This window comes from Pocillopora verrucosa, chromosome 14 (genome assembly GCF_036669915.1).
Source record: "Pocillopora verrucosa isolate sample1 chromosome 14, ASM3666991v2, whole genome shotgun sequence".
Classification (NCBI taxonomy): domain Eukaryota; kingdom Metazoa; phylum Cnidaria; class Anthozoa; order Scleractinia; family Pocilloporidae; genus Pocillopora; species Pocillopora verrucosa.
In genome coordinates, this window is record NC_089325.1 from 2185766 (window position 1) to 2205107 (window position 19342).

The 19342-nt window shown below is 39.3% G+C and overlaps 2 protein-coding genes across 2 annotated transcripts; both read left to right on the top strand.

The window, feature by feature from the left end:
- The first annotated feature begins 4307 nt into the window (after positions 1–4307).
- LOC131784411 (microfibril-associated glycoprotein 4-like) lies at positions 4308–6549 on the top strand. Its single transcript, XM_059101227.2, has 4 exons — positions 4308–4640; positions 5312–5426; positions 5750–6167; positions 6327–6549. Exons 1-4 carry the CDS (start codon positions 4308–4310, stop codon positions 6547–6549), a joined length of 1089 nt encoding a protein of 362 aa, XP_058957210.2.
- Positions 6550–10729: 4180 nt separating this feature from the next.
- On the top strand, positions 10730–14424 carry LOC131784323 (microfibril-associated glycoprotein 4-like). The gene is made up of 5 exons (XM_066161578.1): positions 10730–10863; positions 11375–11633; positions 13079–13193; positions 13487–13898; positions 14202–14424. Exons 2-5 carry the CDS (start codon positions 11400–11402, stop codon positions 14422–14424), a joined length of 984 nt encoding a protein of 327 aa, XP_066017675.1. The 5' UTR covers positions 10730–10863; positions 11375–11399.
- The last annotated feature ends 4918 nt before the right edge of the window (positions 14425–19342 follow it).

Consider the following 19342-nt stretch of genomic DNA (forward strand, 5'->3'; position numbering starts at 1 on the left):
TAAGACCTTTAATCCCTTAAGTGCAACAGTCGAGACCTTGTTAGGTACTGGCCATGAAGGAACCGTTGATGGAACTGAAGAAAGCTGCTCACTTACACAAGTTCATGCAATCTGTTCCTTGTAGAAAATTTTTTTTGTTTCTGATATAGCTGCTGAAACAATCAAACTAGCTTCGGGGCCTACTGGCAAAGTGTCTTTTCTTCGCGACCTCGAATGTCTCTATGATAGTTTTGGAATTGGTGCACATACAATCGGCGCGGTCCAATTATCTCTTCAAGATGCTGTGTGCAGGGACAGACAATGAAGAACGATTCGATCAGGATACAAATGTTCCACGAGCTACAAAAGAAGTACCGAGAATCACCTTTGTTGACGAAAGCATGCTCGAAGTTGTCGCAGTTTGTGACGCGACAGACCTCCCCGAGGTATTCATACAACGGATGGCAATCCGTAAATTTGCTTAATTTTACTGTTTATTTCGATGTTCTATCCCATTGGCTGTTTGATTTGAATATCGTAATCTGATTTGTTACTAATATATTCTCTCTAAGTGGTCATGGTTGGTGAATCCTCGCTGTAAAAGCGCTCTAAGGATAGAATTGTTATGAGTTACACAAGCCAAATCTGCGGTAGTCTTCAAATATCGTCGGTCATGACTCTGTGGACATCTTTCGCAGTCTCAGTGGACATCTTCGGCAGTCTTTGGACATCTTCGGCAGTGTTCGGACATCTTCGGCAGCCTTCAGACATCTTCGACAGCTTTCGGAAGTCTTCGGCAGCTTTCGGATATCTTCCTCACTCTTCGGAAGTCTTAAAATAATCCCGAATTGTTGGAAAATGGCCTAAAAAACCTCTTTGATACAATAAAAATAGGCCCAACATAGATATTTCCCCTTTTAGGGTGTGGTTTGTTTGTTTATGGGAAAAAAAATAATTTTAAAACGAATTTTTTAATGTTAGTGTTAAAATGGCTGAAAGTTAATTGTTTAATGTTATACAGTCAAAAAAAAAAAGTGTTTAGTGTTATCGAAGTACCCCCATTCAGACCCTCTCTCTACCTTCTGGTCTTAACGGTAGCCGTTTACTCCTATTCCAGGTTTATTTCCTTAGTTATTAAATTAACTTGTTATAACAGTTTAGAGCACCTTAACCACAGTCACGTGGCTGTACCATTATATTATATCATAAAAATTACTTCTTATTATGCAGTTCTGTATGATAAAGTAGTTATGTAAAGCACTTGTCTACTGCTTACTCTTTATTGTGGTTGTTCAGGCCTGAACGCACAGCACCTCATAATTATTGTGCGCAATAAATGCGAGCAGACACGTATCCTGACTTTAAAAGATCGGGCAATTACCGACATAAATGGTGTGCTCTGCATCAGATGTTTGCCGCGGGAATGTCAAGTATATTTGCGAAATTGTCGGCAGTGGTACCATGCATTAAGCCTGGGCTGAGTTATTTGATATCAGGGCGAAGATCTCTTGTATTCAGGTCACATTAACTTAGGCTACTGAAAACGGTTACCCCTCCCCCCTCTCAACCCTGCCAGAGAGGCTATGTCATAATCTCATACCCCGATCCTACCTGAAATGGCCGTGGAAGGTCTGGATACTAGATTAGATGTGTCAAGCTAACTGTCAAGCTAAATATTCTGAATAAAGGGCGTAAGTTTCTAAAGTAACTGTAATGCCGCGTGGGTAAGGGTATATACAGGGTAATGTAGTATAAACTAAGTTGATAACGTAAATTGGCCAGGGTAAAGAGTTTAAAAGCTGACGTTTCGAGTGGTAGCCCTTTGTCAGAGCGTTCAATCGAATTACTGGCTTCAAGACCGCAGACATTTCCTAACCGTACGATGATACACCCATGGGGAAGTGTTTTGTAGGTGGTAAGAAGAGAGAGGACCTTGGAAACGATGTTGGTTTGTACTTAGAACTTAGTCTCTCTTCAACAAACAAACCTCCAAAACATGGCGGACTTCGGTGAGGGTCATACCTGTTTAGAATATGGAAAAAGTTACAACAAAAAAAATGAGGCTTGAGAAGCAAAAGAAAACTGTGACTTGAAAGGGTAGTTCATTTGACACGTGCTGTTACACTGTTTCTCCGGTACGTTTTGGTTCGTCACTAAGGCATTGAACCCAGGTTCGAGTGATTGTTATATGTTGAGAACTTGACCAAGGAAATATCTACTTTCGAGAAATTTGAAGGTCTTTCAATACAACTCGATTTTTTCCTGCAAATTTTCGTTTAAAGATGAATTCAACTTCAGTGTGTATGTCGGTTATGACTGAATAGTGCATTTATATGCCCATGTAATAGCCGCAAGCTTCCCTGTATTACACGATCTTACATACCTGTTTCACACCAAAGCGCCAACTCCCTGAACTGTGGGAGATACGGTGCAGTGCTGTCTTCTCCAGAAATACAGAGTGATTTTTACGGGAAGGCAATCAAAGGCAATTTCTCTTCACTCCAATTTTGCCACTTTTTGGGTAGAATCTCATTTTATGGGGTACATGTTGATGCTATCAATTCAGTTGAAAGTCTAAACTTAAGATTTTTATGAGGGTAGATGGATACTGGGCAATTTTTTTTTTATGAAGAGTATGAAGAGTACAAGCACATTCTTTTTTTCAAATTTACGGGCATCAAACTATTATACAAACAATATATGATCGCTAAGAAAACACTAACAACGACAGGCTCTGAGTACAGCTCATATTCAGATAACGAACATTTGCGTACACGGAAATGTACTTGGTGAGCTTTCTCGCGCGAAATTCCCAAATCCAAACACGACTTTCGTAAAAATTCACCTTACCCAGGCACCTATAATCGTTTTTAACTGGAAGGCTATGCAACTAGGGCTTTTCATTCACCTTCCGATAGAAAAACCACCGTGATCACCCAGGTCGATCGAACCTTTCTACGAGTTGGCCTAAGAGAAAACCGTAGTTAGTAAGTCGTGTCCAATATCTCCTCGGACCCAACCACTTGCCCTGAGGGCCTGGGGAAAAGGTGTATTGTTGAAGTTCTTGAGAGATAAAAGTTTAAAATAAGTAGTTTACAGAAATAAATCGCTCAGTGTTTATATTACACCGTAGGATAATGGTTGCCGTGTTGGTTTCACAAGAAAAACGAGGCAATTGGAGGCAGAAGGCGTCTCTAAATGTGAGAACCTCACTTCGTTCATAAGTCCCCTCCCCCAGACACACCTCTAGATGGTCAACCAACCACGAGGCTTCAATGCTGTGCAGCTGCCATTGTCGCCAAGCTTTTGTAAACACGCTGTTGGATTGTATGACCACCTGTCGAAGCACATCCTTTCAAACATTTGTTATGAATTAATTTCTGTTTTAGCTTTGTTTTAGGAAGACTTATTTGTGCACTACTAATTACTACATACTCTATTTTCCTACTCTAAAAATACTTTCTCTCTTTGAGCCAAAACAATCGTAAATGTATAACATCGTGAGAGTGGCGAAAACTTCACATGTAAAAACGCGTGAAATGTAAATATAATTTCTTTACAAGAGCACAACAAAAGAAACAGAAGCTTTTAGAGCGATGTCTTGGATTTCTATGCGGGACTTGTTCACACACAGTCTTCATGAGGGTGTCACGCAATTCTTATAGGCAGTGTTTCGAGACGTAGGGCTAACGCACGAAACGTCAGCTTTGAAACTCTTTACGGTGGCCACCACAGTTTCTGTAGAATATTACACCCTTCATTCATTTGTACCTTACCCAACTTATCATTTTGTGTTTAGCTCACACAATCACAATGAGTCATTAGTCTATCGTAAGCACATAAAAAAAGTTTAATGAGAGCAACTTCAAAGCTGTTGAAAACAAGTAACAAAGGAACTCATGGCAAAATATTACTTCTATCCAATTTTTCTTTAATTAAAGAGACTTCTTCACATGGATCTTTTAAAAATTAAATGAAGAACTGCCATTCTAGCCTATCTGAAAGGTCCAAGCAGGTTACAAAGAAACATGTTTCTGTCCCAATTATTTTTCTCTTTAAAGAGTGATGTGATAACATATTTGTTTGAAATTACGCCAAATGTTAACCGCGAAGTGCTAAAGGTGCTGGCTAAGAATTCAGCAAAAAATTTTTATAAAAACAAAGGTAAGAATTAACAATAGGCAAAATTGCCAGGTGCCAAGCGCATTGAGATTACGAGTCTTTGGCTGGATCAGAGTCAAAAACAAGTTGCGCTACGAGTCTAACTAATATCCTTAGCATCACAATTTTGGTTAAGGAAACGTCTTGATCTACCTATCCGCTTAAACATGCACCTACTAATATTATTCTTGATCAGTGTCACTGCTTATGCAGCAAGTCGCATTTCAAACAGGTTTCCCAGATTTCAAGCCGCTAATTTTGGTGAGATGATGGACGGGAAACAGCTCAACGGGAGCTTGATAAAGGAGATAGAGGTGGAATCAGAAAGCTCTTGTAGACTGGAGTGTGTCAACGAAGAGCGATGTAAGTCTTACAACTTTGGAAGCACAAAGAAGAAATCTGAGAGATGGAAGTGCCAGATCAGTGACTCAGATCGATTTGAGAGACCAGCTAGGGCCAACTTCATCGAGAACAAAGAGTTCGGTTACAGAGGGATAAAGGTATTTGGAATGCATTTCAAAAGATTTTGGCTACCACCTAGATACACGAATAAGTTCCAGAAAATGAGAATTAATGGTAAAAAAAATAATAATGTGATAAAATTGCAGAATTCCACTTAAGGAGGCTCTGTGGGGTTTATTGCTCAATGTTGGAGCGCACGCCATCGTATTTTTTTGCTTTACAAGGTCACTAAAAGCCATCGAAAGCCGATGAGCAAGGTTCGGATAATCGTTTGTTGTAGTAACTCATTTTGCGTACACAGAAATATACGTGGTGAGCTTTCTCGCGCGAAATTCCCAAATCCGAATACGACGTTCGTAAAAATTCACCTTACCTAGACACCTACAAAATGATTTTCGTTATGAAGCTAAGGCTCCACGAAGAGAGGTGCTCACCAGTAACATTCTCCTTGGCAATTTGCTTCGCTGAAATCTCTCAAAATGTTCACAATTTTTCCTGCCGATCATTAAAAAGTCGGGAAAAAAGGGATTACAAAGGCAGTTTCCTCGCTATTTGGTCCTATGAATTGTTTTTATCAACAGGCACTAGGGAGGGCACAAATGTGTTTAATGGTTTCACAAATTTTAGGAAATTCCATCTGAGGAGACGCGATAAATCTTGCTCAAAAGATCCCTATTTTCTATCTGCTGTTATTGTTGTTTACAAACAGAGCTTATGCGAACGAGATAAGTCAAATTGTGGCAAGAACAAAATCTGCATCGTAGACATTCGAACCAACAGTGCACGATGCATTTGTAAGGATGGTTACACAGGAAAGCCCTGTGGTAAGTGGAAATAATAATGACAATAATGTTGCAAAGAAAAAAAGCAAAGAAAACCGGCACAATAGTGCTTTCACTGCTTGAATTTAGAAATTTCACACCTCGAGCACTAACTGTACACAACTTCTGTATTTTTTGATCAACCCCTCCTCTCAATAAATTTTCTTTGTGGTAGTTGTTGCTTTTTTTTTTGTTGATGGTGTTTTAGGAACGTAATGATCATTCATCATCTAGAGAAACACAACCCCCCGTGACTAGCTGAAAACAAATGACTTCTACTATAGTCCAAGCGTACCATTCAAATCAAATTTTTCGTCAACCAACAGAGCCCATCCCTAAAAGTTGTGCTCTACTTTATCAAGATGGTGTCACATCTAGCGGTGTGTACACTATCAATCCAGATGGCGGAAATCCCATACAAGTGTTGTGTGACATGATCACGAACGGTGGAGCTTGGACTGTTTTTCAGAGACGTTTGAACGGCTCTGTTGATTTCTATCGAGATTGGTCGTCGTACAAAAATGGCTTCGGAGATTTGAAGGGCGAGTTCTGGCTTGGAAATGACAATCTTCATCGCTTAACAGCCGCTGGTAACGTTTCTTTGAGAGTTGACCTGGAGGACTTCGAAGGTAACATCACATACGCTGAGTACGCGACATTTAAGGTGGCGGACCAGATAGATAAATACCGAATTCTAATTGGTGGATACAGTGGGACAGCCGGCGATGGTATGAATAAACAAAGGTATAATAAACAGTAGTTTAGAATTGAGGTTGTTGAAAGTAAAATGTCCGATAAGTCGCAAGCAAACATTATTATATCTATTCGTTTCGAGACTTGTACGAGTAAAGAGATGGAATCCAAGATTTGCAAACCGTATTTTATGGTGTTAACCTTTTGTAGTGACATGCAGTTCTCCACAAGAGATAGTGACAACGACATAAATCCGGACGGCAGCTGTGCTCAGCAGTTCAAAGGCGCCTGGTGGTACAGTTACTGTCATCATTCCAATCTAAACGGGTTGTATCTCAATGGAAGTCACTCCTCAATGGCTGATGGGGTCAACTGGATTCCTTTTAAAGGATATTACTACTCTCTGAAACGTACAGAAATGAAAGTAAAGTAGATCAGTGTTGTTGTTTCTTTTCTTTTTTCTTTCCATTTCTCACCAAGAGACTAGTTAGGTTCAGACCACGGCCGCAACACACTCCAGTCCACACTCCGTCGCATTTATTATTTACGTATATAACGAAGTTACTCATTGGTTTATTAAATTAAACGGGTTTTTGAGCCCTGTACAGCGGTTTACGTAATTTTAGGGCCAATTTCAAATCATCCTGTGGAGGTGTGAACTGTAATGTGATTATTCGGAACAGTAACGGCACTGCTCCAGTTCAGGGCAGAACTAAAACCATTGATGAAACTGGGCCACCTCATGCGATGCTTAAGGGGATAATTTATGATTGTAATGGCCATCATTTTTAAGCTGCTGGTAATAGGAACAATGATAATCACAGTAGTTAACATATCGGTTACATATTGCATGGTCAAGATAAAGGAGCAAACTCAGCAAAATTAACATGGGAAAGGATATTAAATATTTGAAAAACTTTTAAAACATTTATTAAACTTAGAATAATGCAGTTTTTTTCTCGTAGAATATGTTTGTGAAATTATCAGGATTTCATTATTTTCATCTTATACTTCTGCTCAATTCTTGTTTTTTTTTTTTATTTGCTACTTTTTGAGTATTCATCTGTCTACATATAAATGATTAAGTTGTCTTTGTTGATCCTGGCGCAAAGTAACATTTGCTGGGAAAGGAAGCCTAATGTAAAGGGTTTTAATGTGTATGCCGTCAATTGTATTTAAGAAAACCATGACTTCATCTCTAGTTTCTGGTCTTAATGTAGCCGTTTACTTCTATTTCCTTAGTTATTGAATAACCTTTTTATAACAGGTTAGAGCACCTTAACCACAGTCACGTGGCTGTAGAATTATATCATAAAGATAAGTTCATATTATGCAGTTCTGTATAATAAAGCAGTTATGTAAAGCACTTGTCTACTGCTTGCTCTTTATTATGGTTGTCCAAGTCCGAACGCACAGCACCTCATAATTATTGTGCGCAATAACTGCGTGCAGACACGTATCCTGACTTTAAAAGATCGAGCAATTACTGACATAAATGGTGTGTTCTGCATCAGAAGTTTGTCGCGGGATTGTTAAGTATATTTGCGAAATTGTTAGGAGTGGTACCACGCATTAAGTCTAGGCTGAGTTATTTGATAACAGGTCGAGGATCTCTTGTATTCAGGTCACATTAACCTAGGCTACTGGAAGCGGTTACCCCTCCCCCTCTCAACCCTGCCAGAGAGGCTATGTCATAATCTCGTACCCAGATCCTACCTGAAATGGTCGTGGAAGGTACTAGATTAGATGTGTCAAGCTAACTGTCAAGCTAAATATTCTGAATAAAGGGGGTAAGTTTCTAAAGTGACTGTAATGCTGCGTCGGTGGAAGAGAATAACAGGGTAATGTGGAATTAATTAAGTTGATAACGTAAATTGGCCAACGTAAAGAGTTTAAAAGCTGACGTTTCGAGTGGTAGCCCTTTGTCAGAGCGAATTACTGGTTTGAAGACCGCAGACATTTCCTAACCGTACGGTGAAACACCCCTAGGGAAGTGTTTTGTAAGTGGCAAGAAGAGAGAGGACCCTGGAAACGATGTTGGTTTGTACTTTAAACTTAGTCTCTCTTCAACAAACAAACCTCCAAAACATGGCGGACTTCGGTGAGGGTCATACCTGTTTAGCATATGGGAAAAGTAACAGCAAGAGAATGAGGCCTTAGACGCATAAGAGGTTTCATAAAGGAGAGGTAGTTTATGATCTGTGTCCTCCGAACAAAATCTGTAAATTTTAATCGCTTTAAACTGTGACTTGAAAAGGTAGTTCATTTGACACGTGCTGTTACACTGTCCGGTACGTTTTGGTTCGTCACTATGGCATTGAACCTGGGTTCGAGTGATTGTTATATATTGAGAACCACTTGACCAAAGAAATATCTGCTTTCGAGAAATTTGAAGGTCTTTCAATACAACTCGATTTTTTCCTGCAAATTTTATTTAAAGATGAATTCAACTTCAGTGTGTATGTCGGTTATGACTGAATAGTGCATTTATATGCCCATATAATAGCCGCAAGCTTACCTGTATTACACGATCTTACATACCTGTTTCACACCAAAGTTCCAACTCCCTGAAATGTGGGAGATACGATGCAGTGCTGTCTTCTCCAGAAATACGGAGTGATTTTTACGGGAAGGCAAACAAAAGCAATTTCTCTTCACTCCAATTTTTCCACTTTTTGGGTAGAATCTCATTTTATGGGGTACATGTTGACACTATCAATTCAGTTGAAAGTCTAAACTTAAGATTTTTATGAAGGTAGAAGGATACTGGCAATTTTTTTTTTATGAAGAGTATGAAGAGTACAAGCACATTCTTTTTTCAAATTTATGGACATCAAACTATTATACAAACAATACATGATCGCTAAGAAAACGCTAAAAACGACAGGCTTTGAGTACATCTCATATTAAGATAATGAACATTTGCGTACACGAAAATATACATGGTGACCTTTCTCGCGCGAAATTCCCAAATTCCAACACCACGTTCGTAAAAATTCACTTTACTCAGGCACCTACAACCGTTTCTCACTGGAAGGCGATGCAACTAGGATCTTTCACTCACCTTTCGATAGAAACACCACCGTGATCACCCGGGTCGATGAAGCCTTTCTGCGACGTGACCTAAGAGAAAACCGCAGTTAGTGAGTCGTGTCCAATATCTCCTCGGATCAAACACTTGCCCTGAGGGCCTGGGGAAAAGGTGTCTTGTTGAAGTTCTTGAACGATAAAAGTTCAAAATAAGTAGTTTAAAGAAAAAATCGCACAGTATTTATATTACATAGTAGAATAATGGTTGCCGTGTTGGTTTCACAAGAAAAACGAGGCAATTGAAGGCAGAAAGTGTCCCTAAATGGGAGAGCCTCACTTCGTTCCTTAGCCCCCTCCCCCAGACACACCTCTAGATGTTCAACCAACCACAAGGCTTCAATGCGTATGCAGCTGTCATTGTCGTTAAGCTTTTGTAAACACGCTGTTGGATTGTATGACCGCCCGTCGAGGCACATCCTTTCAAACATTTCTTATGAATTAATTTCTGTTTTAGCTTTGTTTTAGCAAGACTTATTTATGCACTACTTATTACTACATACACTATTTTCCTACTCTAAAAATACTTTCTCTTTAAGCCAAAATAATCGTAAATGTATAACATCGTGAGAGTGGCGAAAACTTCACGTGTGAAAACGCGTAAATTAAAAAAGAATTTGTTCATGCTTAGCGTGCGTATATCGAGTTATGGATGCACGCGGGAAGTTTAGAGAGCACGACAAGGATCTGCGCGAAGAAGCCTTTTATTGTGATAGAGTGCAAAATTCTCACAACGCACAAAAAAGTAAACAAACGTCCCTATTGGCTGGTCAAAAACACGCCACATTTTATACTTTTGTTTTGAGCGAGTACATTTGATCCAGTTAACCGATAAATATGAATGAGAAGGTTAAAATTTACGCGGAAAATGGAGAAAATCAAAGCTAAATGAACTCAAGTGTCACTCAGCTGATCTTCCGACAAATTTGCAAAACGTGCAACTTGCGAGTTTTTTTCGGCTTTATTTTTGTTGTTTGTTGGATCAGGACCTAAAAGGTCAATGCCGATAGAAAAATTGGGCAGTTCTTCGTTGGTCTCTTCCATATTTTGAAGAGAAGGAAAACTTCACTGCAGCTTAACAGGACGGAAACTCTGAAGCCAGGTAAAAAAAATGTTCATGTCATTTTATTTACGCACGCCCGTACGTAAATAAAGATTTTGTTCATAGCGGCTCGGTAGGACTTATACAGGGCAAGCACGCGCGCTATGTTATAAATAAATATAAATTCTTTACAAGAGCTCAACGCAAGAAGCAAAAGCTTTTATAGTTTATAATGATCTCTGGGATTTCTATGTAGGACTTGTTCACACGCAGTCTTCCTGAGGGTGTCACAAGCAGTGTTTCGTGACGAAGGGCTAAAGCACGAGACGTCAGCTTTGAAACTCTTTGCGGTGGCCACCACAGTTTCTCTAGAATATTAACCCCTTCATTCATTTGTACCTTACCCTACTTATCATTTTGTGTTCAGATCACACGATCACAATGAAAGCCTCTCAGTCCGTTTATCGCAAGCGCATAACAAAAGGTTTAATGAGAGCAACTTCAAAGCTGTTGAAAACAAGTAAAAAAAGGAAGTGCAGGTAATTTAATGTTAACAACTAAGTTGGCCACCGTAAGGAGTAAAAAAGCTGACGAAACAAAGGAACAAAGGAACTCTTGGTAAGATATTACTTCTATCCTATTTCTTTTCAAATTAAAGAGACCTCTTCAGACGGATCTTTTAAATATTAAATAGAGAACTACCATTCTAGCCTATCTGAAAGGTCCAAGCAGGTTACAAAGACTAAATAAAACTATTTCTATCTCAATTGTTTTTCTCTCCAAGGTAGATGTGATTTCATAACATATTTGTTTGAAGTTACACCAAATGTTAACCACGTAGTGCTAAAGGTGCTGGCTGGGAATTCAGCAAATAACTTTTATAATAACAAAGCTAAGAACTAACAATAGGCAAAATTGCCAGGTGCCAAGCGCAGTGAGATTACAAGTCTTTGGCTGGATCAGAGTCAAAAACAAATTACGTAACGAGTCTAACTAATACCTTAGCATCCCAATTTTGGCTAAGGGAACCTCTTGACCTACCTATCAGCTTAAACATGAACGTACTAATATTATTCTTGATCGGTGCCACTGCTTATGCAACAAGTCGCATTTCAAACACGTTTCCCAGATTTCAAGCCGCTAATTTTGGCGAGATGATGGACGGGAGACAACTCAACGGGAGCGTGATAAAGGAGATAGAGGTGGAATCAGAAAGTTCTTGTAGATTGGAGTGTGTCAACGAAGAGCGATGTAAGTCTTACAACTTTGGAGGCAAAAAAAACAAACCTGAGAGATGGAAGTGCCAGATCAGTGACTCGGATCGATTTGAGAGGCCAGCTAGGGCCAACTTCATCGAGAACAAAGACTTCAGTTACAGAGGGATAAAGGTATTTGCAATGCATTTCAATAGATTTTGATTACCACCTAGATATATGAACAAGTCCCAGAAAATGACAATTAATGGTAAAAGAAAATAAATTGATAAAATTGCAGAATTGCATCTGAGGAGACCCTTTAGGGCTTTTGCTCAGTGTTGGCGCGCACGCCATTGTATTGTTTTGTAGAAAAGATTTATGATTTTGCCTTTCAAGGTCACTAAAATCCATCAAAAGGCGATGAGCAAGGTTCGGACAATCGTTTGCTGTAGCAAATTTTATCAAAATGATTTTCGTGATAAAGGTAAGGCTCCACGAAGGGAGGCTCTCGCCAGTTATAATTCTTCAATTTCGATGAAATCTTTCAAAATGTTCATAATTTGTGAAATTTGTCCTGCCGATCACTTAAAAGTCGGAAAAAAAGAGGTTACAAAGGCAGTTTCCTCGCTATTTGCAATTTTGTGTAATCTTTTTCTATCTCAAATTTGGTCTTATGAATCTTTTTTATCAACAGGCACTAGGAAGGGCACAAATATTAATAGTCCAGCAAATCTTAGGAAATTCCATCTGAGGAAACGCAATAAATATTGCTCAAAAGATCCCTATTTTCTTTGTCACAAAACATTACGTAATGGAATAGAAGTTCGCTAGGATCTACATCTGAGCATGTATAAACTTTCGAGTCTGTCGCCTTTTGGCAATCTTTCGGTTGACCTCTTTTTTCAGGCGTATTGAGCCGCCACGTTATTTTGTCACTATAAAGGCTCCCGCTATGTTCACACCCAGATCTCAAAAAACCCTATGGAGCCTCCTTAAAAGACAAATATAAAAAAAATGCGAAATTGAAGCAGACACGTTCGCTCAAGCATTTTTACAAAACACTAGAGAATCAAAGAGAACTCTCTCCCATTAGTAGCCACAAAGTTTAGTTAAGAAGTTTTTTTTCTCCGATTGAAAGCTAGAGATTATCTCAGTTCGTCATAACATGAAACGACCTAGTAGATTGACAATGGCGCAATGGCGCTGCTATTTAACGAGTCTAGAGTAGCTTAGCGTGGTCTATACTCTCACTCACTGAGACGCGAGCAGCCTACATCGACAAATTGGCCAATCAAATTGCGACATTGCTGCTAATTGTGGTAAAAACATTTCAGTTTCCAAGCGTATTATAGTAGATTGGCTAATTCTTTTGTTATCTGTGTGGTATAAACTAAAACAGTTACTCCCCTGTGTGACGTTGAAAGCGGTGGATATTTACCTCGTAGGCCATTCAACGGCTCGCCAAATATCCACCACAATCCACCTCTACTTCGATAAACAATTGTTAATTACGATAATGACGTCATCATCATCATCAATATAATCGTCGGCATCATTGATATATTACCATCATCATTATAAATTTTATTACTCTCACTAATATTATTATCATTATTGTTGTTGTTGTTTACAATCAGAGCGTATGCGAACGAGATAAGTCAGATTGTGGCAAGAACGAAATCTGCATCGTAGACATTCGAACCAACAGTGCAAGATGCATTTGCAAGGATGGTTACACGGGAAAGCCCTGTAGTAAATGGAAATAATAATGACAATAATAATGCAAAAAAAAAAGCAAAGAAAACCGGCACAATAGTGCTTTCACATCTCGAGCACTAGGTGTACACAACTTCTATATTTGTTGATCAACCCCTCCTCTCAATAAATTTCCTTTGTTGTTGTAATTGTTGTTGTTGTTGGTATTTTACAAACGTAATAATCATTCATTATCAAGAGAAACACTACCCCCATGACTAAGTAAAAATAAATTACTTTTACTGTAGTCCAAGCGTACGATTCAAATCAAATTTTTCGTCAACCAGGAGAACCCAAAAGTTGTGCTCTACTATATCAAGATGGTGTCATATCTAGCGGCGTGTACACTATTAATCCAGATGGTGGAAATGCCATGCAAGTGTTGTGTGACATGACCACGAACGGTGGAGGTTGGACTGTTTTTCAGAGACGTTTGAACGGCTCTGTTGATTTCTATCGAGATTGGTCGTCCTACAAAAATGGCTTCGGAGATTTACACGGCGAGTTTTGGCTTGGAAATGACAATCTTCATCGTTTGACAGCCGCTGGTAACGTTTCGTTGAGAGTTGACCTGGAGGACTTCGAAGGTGACATCAGATACGCTGAGTACGCGACATTTAAGGTGGCGGACCAGAGAGATAAATACCGAATTCTAATTGGTGGATACAGTGGGACAGCTGGAGACGGTTTGAATAAACAAAGGTATAATAAACAGTAGTTAAGAAATGAGGTTGTTGAAAGTTAAATATCCGATAATTTGCAGGCAAAAATTTTTATATCTATTCGTTTCGAGACTTGTGCGAGTAAAGAGATGGAATCCTCAACATATGCTCAATTCATTCATTTTCTAATTTTATTTTTCCTTTTTATTTTGTATCTGCCATTTTCGATCTTGGCTTATGAGATTTTAAACTAGTATACCAGAAGTTCAAATTCTATCACGATGTTCATCCAATTTAATTATAAGATCTACAAACCGTATTTTGTGGCATTAACTTTTTGTAGAGACATGCAATTCTCTACGAAAGATAGTGACAACGACATAAAACCGGACGTCAACTGTGCTCAGGAGTTCAAAGGCGCGTGGTGGTACAGTAAATGTCATCAATCCAATCTAAACGGGTTGTATCTCAGCCGATGGCATTCCTCAGAGGCTGATGGCGTCAACTGGTGGCCTTTTAGAAAATATCACTACTCACTGAAACGTACAGAAATGAAAGTAAAGTAGATCAGTGTTGTTGTTTCTTTTCTTTTTTCTTTTGATTTTTCACCAAGAGACTAGCAAGGTCCAGACCACTGCCATAACACACTCCAGTTATCGATCCTTTTCTTCCCAGTCTCCCGTCGCATTTTTTATTTACGTATAAAACAAAGCTACACATTGGTTTATTGATCGGACTTTTGAGCCCTGTACAGCGGTTTACGTAATTTTAGGGCCATTTTCAATTCATCCTGTGGAGGTGTAAATTGTAATGTGATTCTTCGGAACATTAGCGGCACCGCTAGAACCAGTTCAGTGCAGAACTAAAACCATTGGCGAAAGTGGGCTACCTCATGCGATACTAAAGGAGACAATTCATTATTCTAATGGCCATTATTTTTTTAGCTGCTGGTAATTGGAATGAAGATAATCACAGGAGTTGACATATCGGTTACATATTGCATGGTCAAGATAAAGGAGCAAACTCAACAAAAGTAACATGGGAAAGGATATTTAATATTTGAAAAACTTTTAAAACATTTATTGAACTTAGAATAATGCAGCTTTCTTCTCATAGGATATGTGTGTGAAATTATCATGATTTCATTATTTTCAACCTATACTTCTGTTCAATTCCCGTTTTTTTTTTATTTGCCACCTTTTGAGTATTCATCTGTCTACATATAAATGATTAAGTTGTCTTTGTTGATCCTGGCGCAAAGTAGCATTTGTTGGAAAAGGAAGCCTAATGTAAAGGGTTTTAATGCGTATGCCGTAAATTGTATTTAAGAAAACCATAACTTCATCTCTAGCTTCTGGTCCTAATATAGCCGTTTACTCCTATTCCGGGTTTATTTCCTTAGTTATTGAATAATCTTTTTTACAACAGTCAAGAGCACCTTAACCACAGTCACGTGGCTGTAGCATTATATCATATCATAGAGATTAGTTCATATTATGCAGTTCTGTATAATAAAACAGTTATGTAAAGCACTTGTCTACTGCTTTCTCTTTATTGTGGTCGTCCAAGTCCGAACGCACAGCACCTCTTAATTACTGTGCGTAATAACTGCGAGCAAACACGTATCCTGACTTTAAAAAATCGAGAAATTATTGACATAAATGGTGTGTTCTGCATCACAAGTTTGCCGCGGGAATGTCAAGTATATTTACGAAATTGTCAGGAGTGGTACCATGCATCAAGCCCAGGCCGAGTTATTTGATAACAAGTCACATTAACTTAAGTAGCTAAAAACGGTTACCCCTCCCCCCTCTCATCCTGTCAGAGAGAGGTTATATCATGATCTCCTGCCTAGATCCTACCTGAAATAGTCGTGGAAGGTCAGGATAGTAGATTAGATGTGTCAAGCTAACTGTCATGCTAAATATTCTGAATAAAGAGGGTAAGTTTCTAAAGAAAATGTTTTTCTGCGTCGATGGAAAAGTAGAACAGGGTAATGAAGCATTATCAACTGAGTTGATGACGTAAATTGGCCACCGTAAAGAGTTTAAAAGCTGACGTTTCCAGCCTTAGCCTTTCGTCAGAGCGAATCGTCAGACCCTGGTCGATCGAACCTTTCTGTGTGTTGACCTGAGAGAAAACCGCAGTCAGTGAGTCGTGTCCAATATCTCCTCGGATGAAATACTTGCCCTGAGGGCTTGGGGAAGAGTTCTTGAACGATAAAAGAGGGTCTGAATGAGGTTACCTGACAACTGACAAATGGCCAAAATTTTAACTGACAACTGTGTGGTGGGCTTTCAGCGGACAGGTGACAAAAGACCGGATCGCCCTAAATATCCTAAAACTGGATGTAAAATAAGGACAGTTGATTTATTTTGTGCCATAAAAGTTTTTTTATTACATATCAGTAAGAGTAGACCAGAGTGTCATTTCGTTAATAATTACCGCATGGACCATCCACATCAAGGTCATATGTCACATATGGTTATATGGTCTTTGATACCCAACTCGATTGTCAAATTACGCGATGGCCGTCAATGCTTGTAAGCTTTTATCGAATTGATTCGGAAACGGCATTTGAGCGTCACAGAAGCCGCATTCCTTTTAATAATGTAAACACCGTACTGGCGCTGAAAAAGTACCTTATTTCGTTCCTTGATTTAAAGGAGTTGTCCAGTAAATATGGCCTCCGAGATTTTGATAAGAAACTTTATCACATGGCTCCGAAATCAGGAGGGAAGAGCGTCAATTTTGCCCTAACTACGGACGAACAGAGGAATCTGGAGCTTCCGACCATACTGGCTGGAACAGGAAGCGAATTAAACAGTATGTATCGGAATGGTTTGGTATTTGGTATTGATATAAATATATCAGTTAAAAGCCTACTCTGTTGTATACAACGCCTATAAATACCGATTTATAAGCGTTAAAGCATATAGAAAGCACACGTCTCTTCAAGATGCCGTCGACAAAGCACGGTATGTAAACGACAACATCACAAAGACCGTTTCTGAGGTGAAACAACGGCACAGTATAAAGGAAACCACAACAACCAAAGGCCCCTAAAGAAACTGTGTCTAATAAAACTCAAGGCTCACTTAAACGTTTCGAAGAAGGAATGCGCCGCGTGCACAGCAGCATAGCTTCAATTAAAGATGATTATGCCAAAGAAATTGAATTATGCACATTACTCACAACAGTTATGGAGAATCTACACGCAGTTTCCCATTTTAAACATGAGACCTTCACTGCATGCAGTATTCCCAAGACTTTGGAATAATTACTAAGGAGTCGTTGAAGAGAGTAACAAATGGGCAACCAAGTATTTTACTCATGAAAAATCCTACTGTTGTGTCCCCCGCACCAGCACGGAGTTTGCAAATGTCAACTTTATGCGACCGCTACCTTCAGAGGAGATCAACCCCGAGACTGAAAGTGCTATGAAAGAATTTGTGGAGAGGTATCGTCCGTTGAGGCAAAGGACAGTTCTGGAGGAACCAACCAAGGGTAAGACAGCGGCTTTACCACCGGCCGTCTACACGAAGCAACATGATTCCACCAAAGTGGACTTGTCGGCGGTCTAGGGAACGATTTTAACTCTGGAGATCAGCCAGTGGGGCCCAGCAGCGATAGAGGAGGCGTTCAAGCTACTTCGGAAGGTGGGAATGTGACAGATGTCACATTTGTTGAGACTGCGCCGTTGAAGTGGCAGTTGAGCAAATATGCAGACGAATATGACACTGACTCAGAAAACGACTTTCCTCGCCGAGAGGATGAAGACATTACCCCAATTACGGTTTCTAGATCCCGGCGGCCAATTCGCGCCCATTTTCGCTTGGATTTCTAAGGTACGCTTACAGTAGATATCTCTAATAACCTAATTGAAAAGGAGACAAAATAATTTTCCTTTGCGATCATTTATCGGAGCCAATCGCAATCGACGCATTGTAAAACAAAACATAACACCAATAAATTGTGCCAAAGGACTCTTCACATGTTTGTTGTCTTTCTGACGATCTTCTCTCTAACATTTTGACCGGCTAAGTGGTTGAAAAGGAATGTTTCAATGTTTTGCACGGGCAAACAGAAGTTTTCATGTAGAAGAGTTGTAATGACAACTGACAGATGGCCTGAAATCTAACTGAGAACTGATAAATGGCCGACATTTAAGTGACGACTGACATTTGTACCCCCTCCCCCCTTCCCATCCAGACCCTCATAAAAGTCACAAAATAAATAGTGTAAAGAAAGATATCGCACAGTGTTTGTATTATCTAATAGGATAATGGTTGCCGTGTTGGTTACACAAGAAAAATAGGGCGAGTGGAAGCAGAAAGTGTCCCTAAATGTGAGAACCTCACTTTGTTCCTTAGCGCCCGCCCCCAGACACACCCCTAGATGGTAAACCAACCACAAGACTTCGATACGTATTCAGCTGTCATTGTCGCTTAGCTTTTGTAAAAACACTGTTGGATTGTCTGACCGCCTGTCGAGGCACACCCTTTCAAACATTTGTTATGAATTAATTTCTGTTTTAGCTTTGTTTTAGTAAGACTTGTTTATGCACTTCTAATTACTACATACTCTATTTTCCTACTCTAAAAATACTTTCTCTTTGAGCTAAAAGAATCGTAAATGTATAACATAGTGAGAGTGGCGAAAAACTTCACATGTAAAACCGCGTAAAATGTAAATATAAAAATGAATCATTAATTAACATCATGAGAGTGGCGAAAGCTTCACATGTAAAAACGCATAAAATATAAATGTAGGCTGTGACTAGATGTTCAGGAGCCGGGCACGGTCTTAAATAGACTAAATGCCTAGCAGTCAAAAGTTTTCACCCCGCTTCCAAATATCAATTTGTTTTTTTAGTGGAAAAATTCTCCGAGCTTGTGCATACCACATATCTGATCAAACTGCCCGAGAACTTATCCAATAAAAAAAAAAAAAAATTTGGAATCGCTTTACATTTCTTAACAAACATCTGATTCTTTTAAAAAGTTTGTGGCATTTTGGTGGATATTTCTGACTGCCGGGCATTTAGTCCATTTAAGACCGTGCCCGGCAGTCCGATCAGCAGCTTAGAATTTCCAAGTTGTCGACAACCGAGCGATTTTATAGTATGCACAGGCTCGGAGAATTTGTCCCCTAAAAAACTAAACAAATATTTGGAATCGCCTCACATTCCTTAACAAACATTTGACATTCTTAAGAAGTTTGAAAGAACCTTTCGGCGGAAATTGCGTGAAAAATTTTGACTGCCGGACATTTAGTAGTTTCAAGAAAGAAATCGCACACTGTTTATATTACCTAGTAGGATAATGGTTGCCGTGTTGGTTTCACAAGAAAAACGAGGCAATTGGAGGCAGAAAGTGTCTCTAAATGCGAGAACCTCACTTTGTTCATAAGCTCCCTCCCCCAAACACACCTCTAGATGGTAAACCAACCACGAGGCTTCAAAGCGTATGTAGCTATCATCGT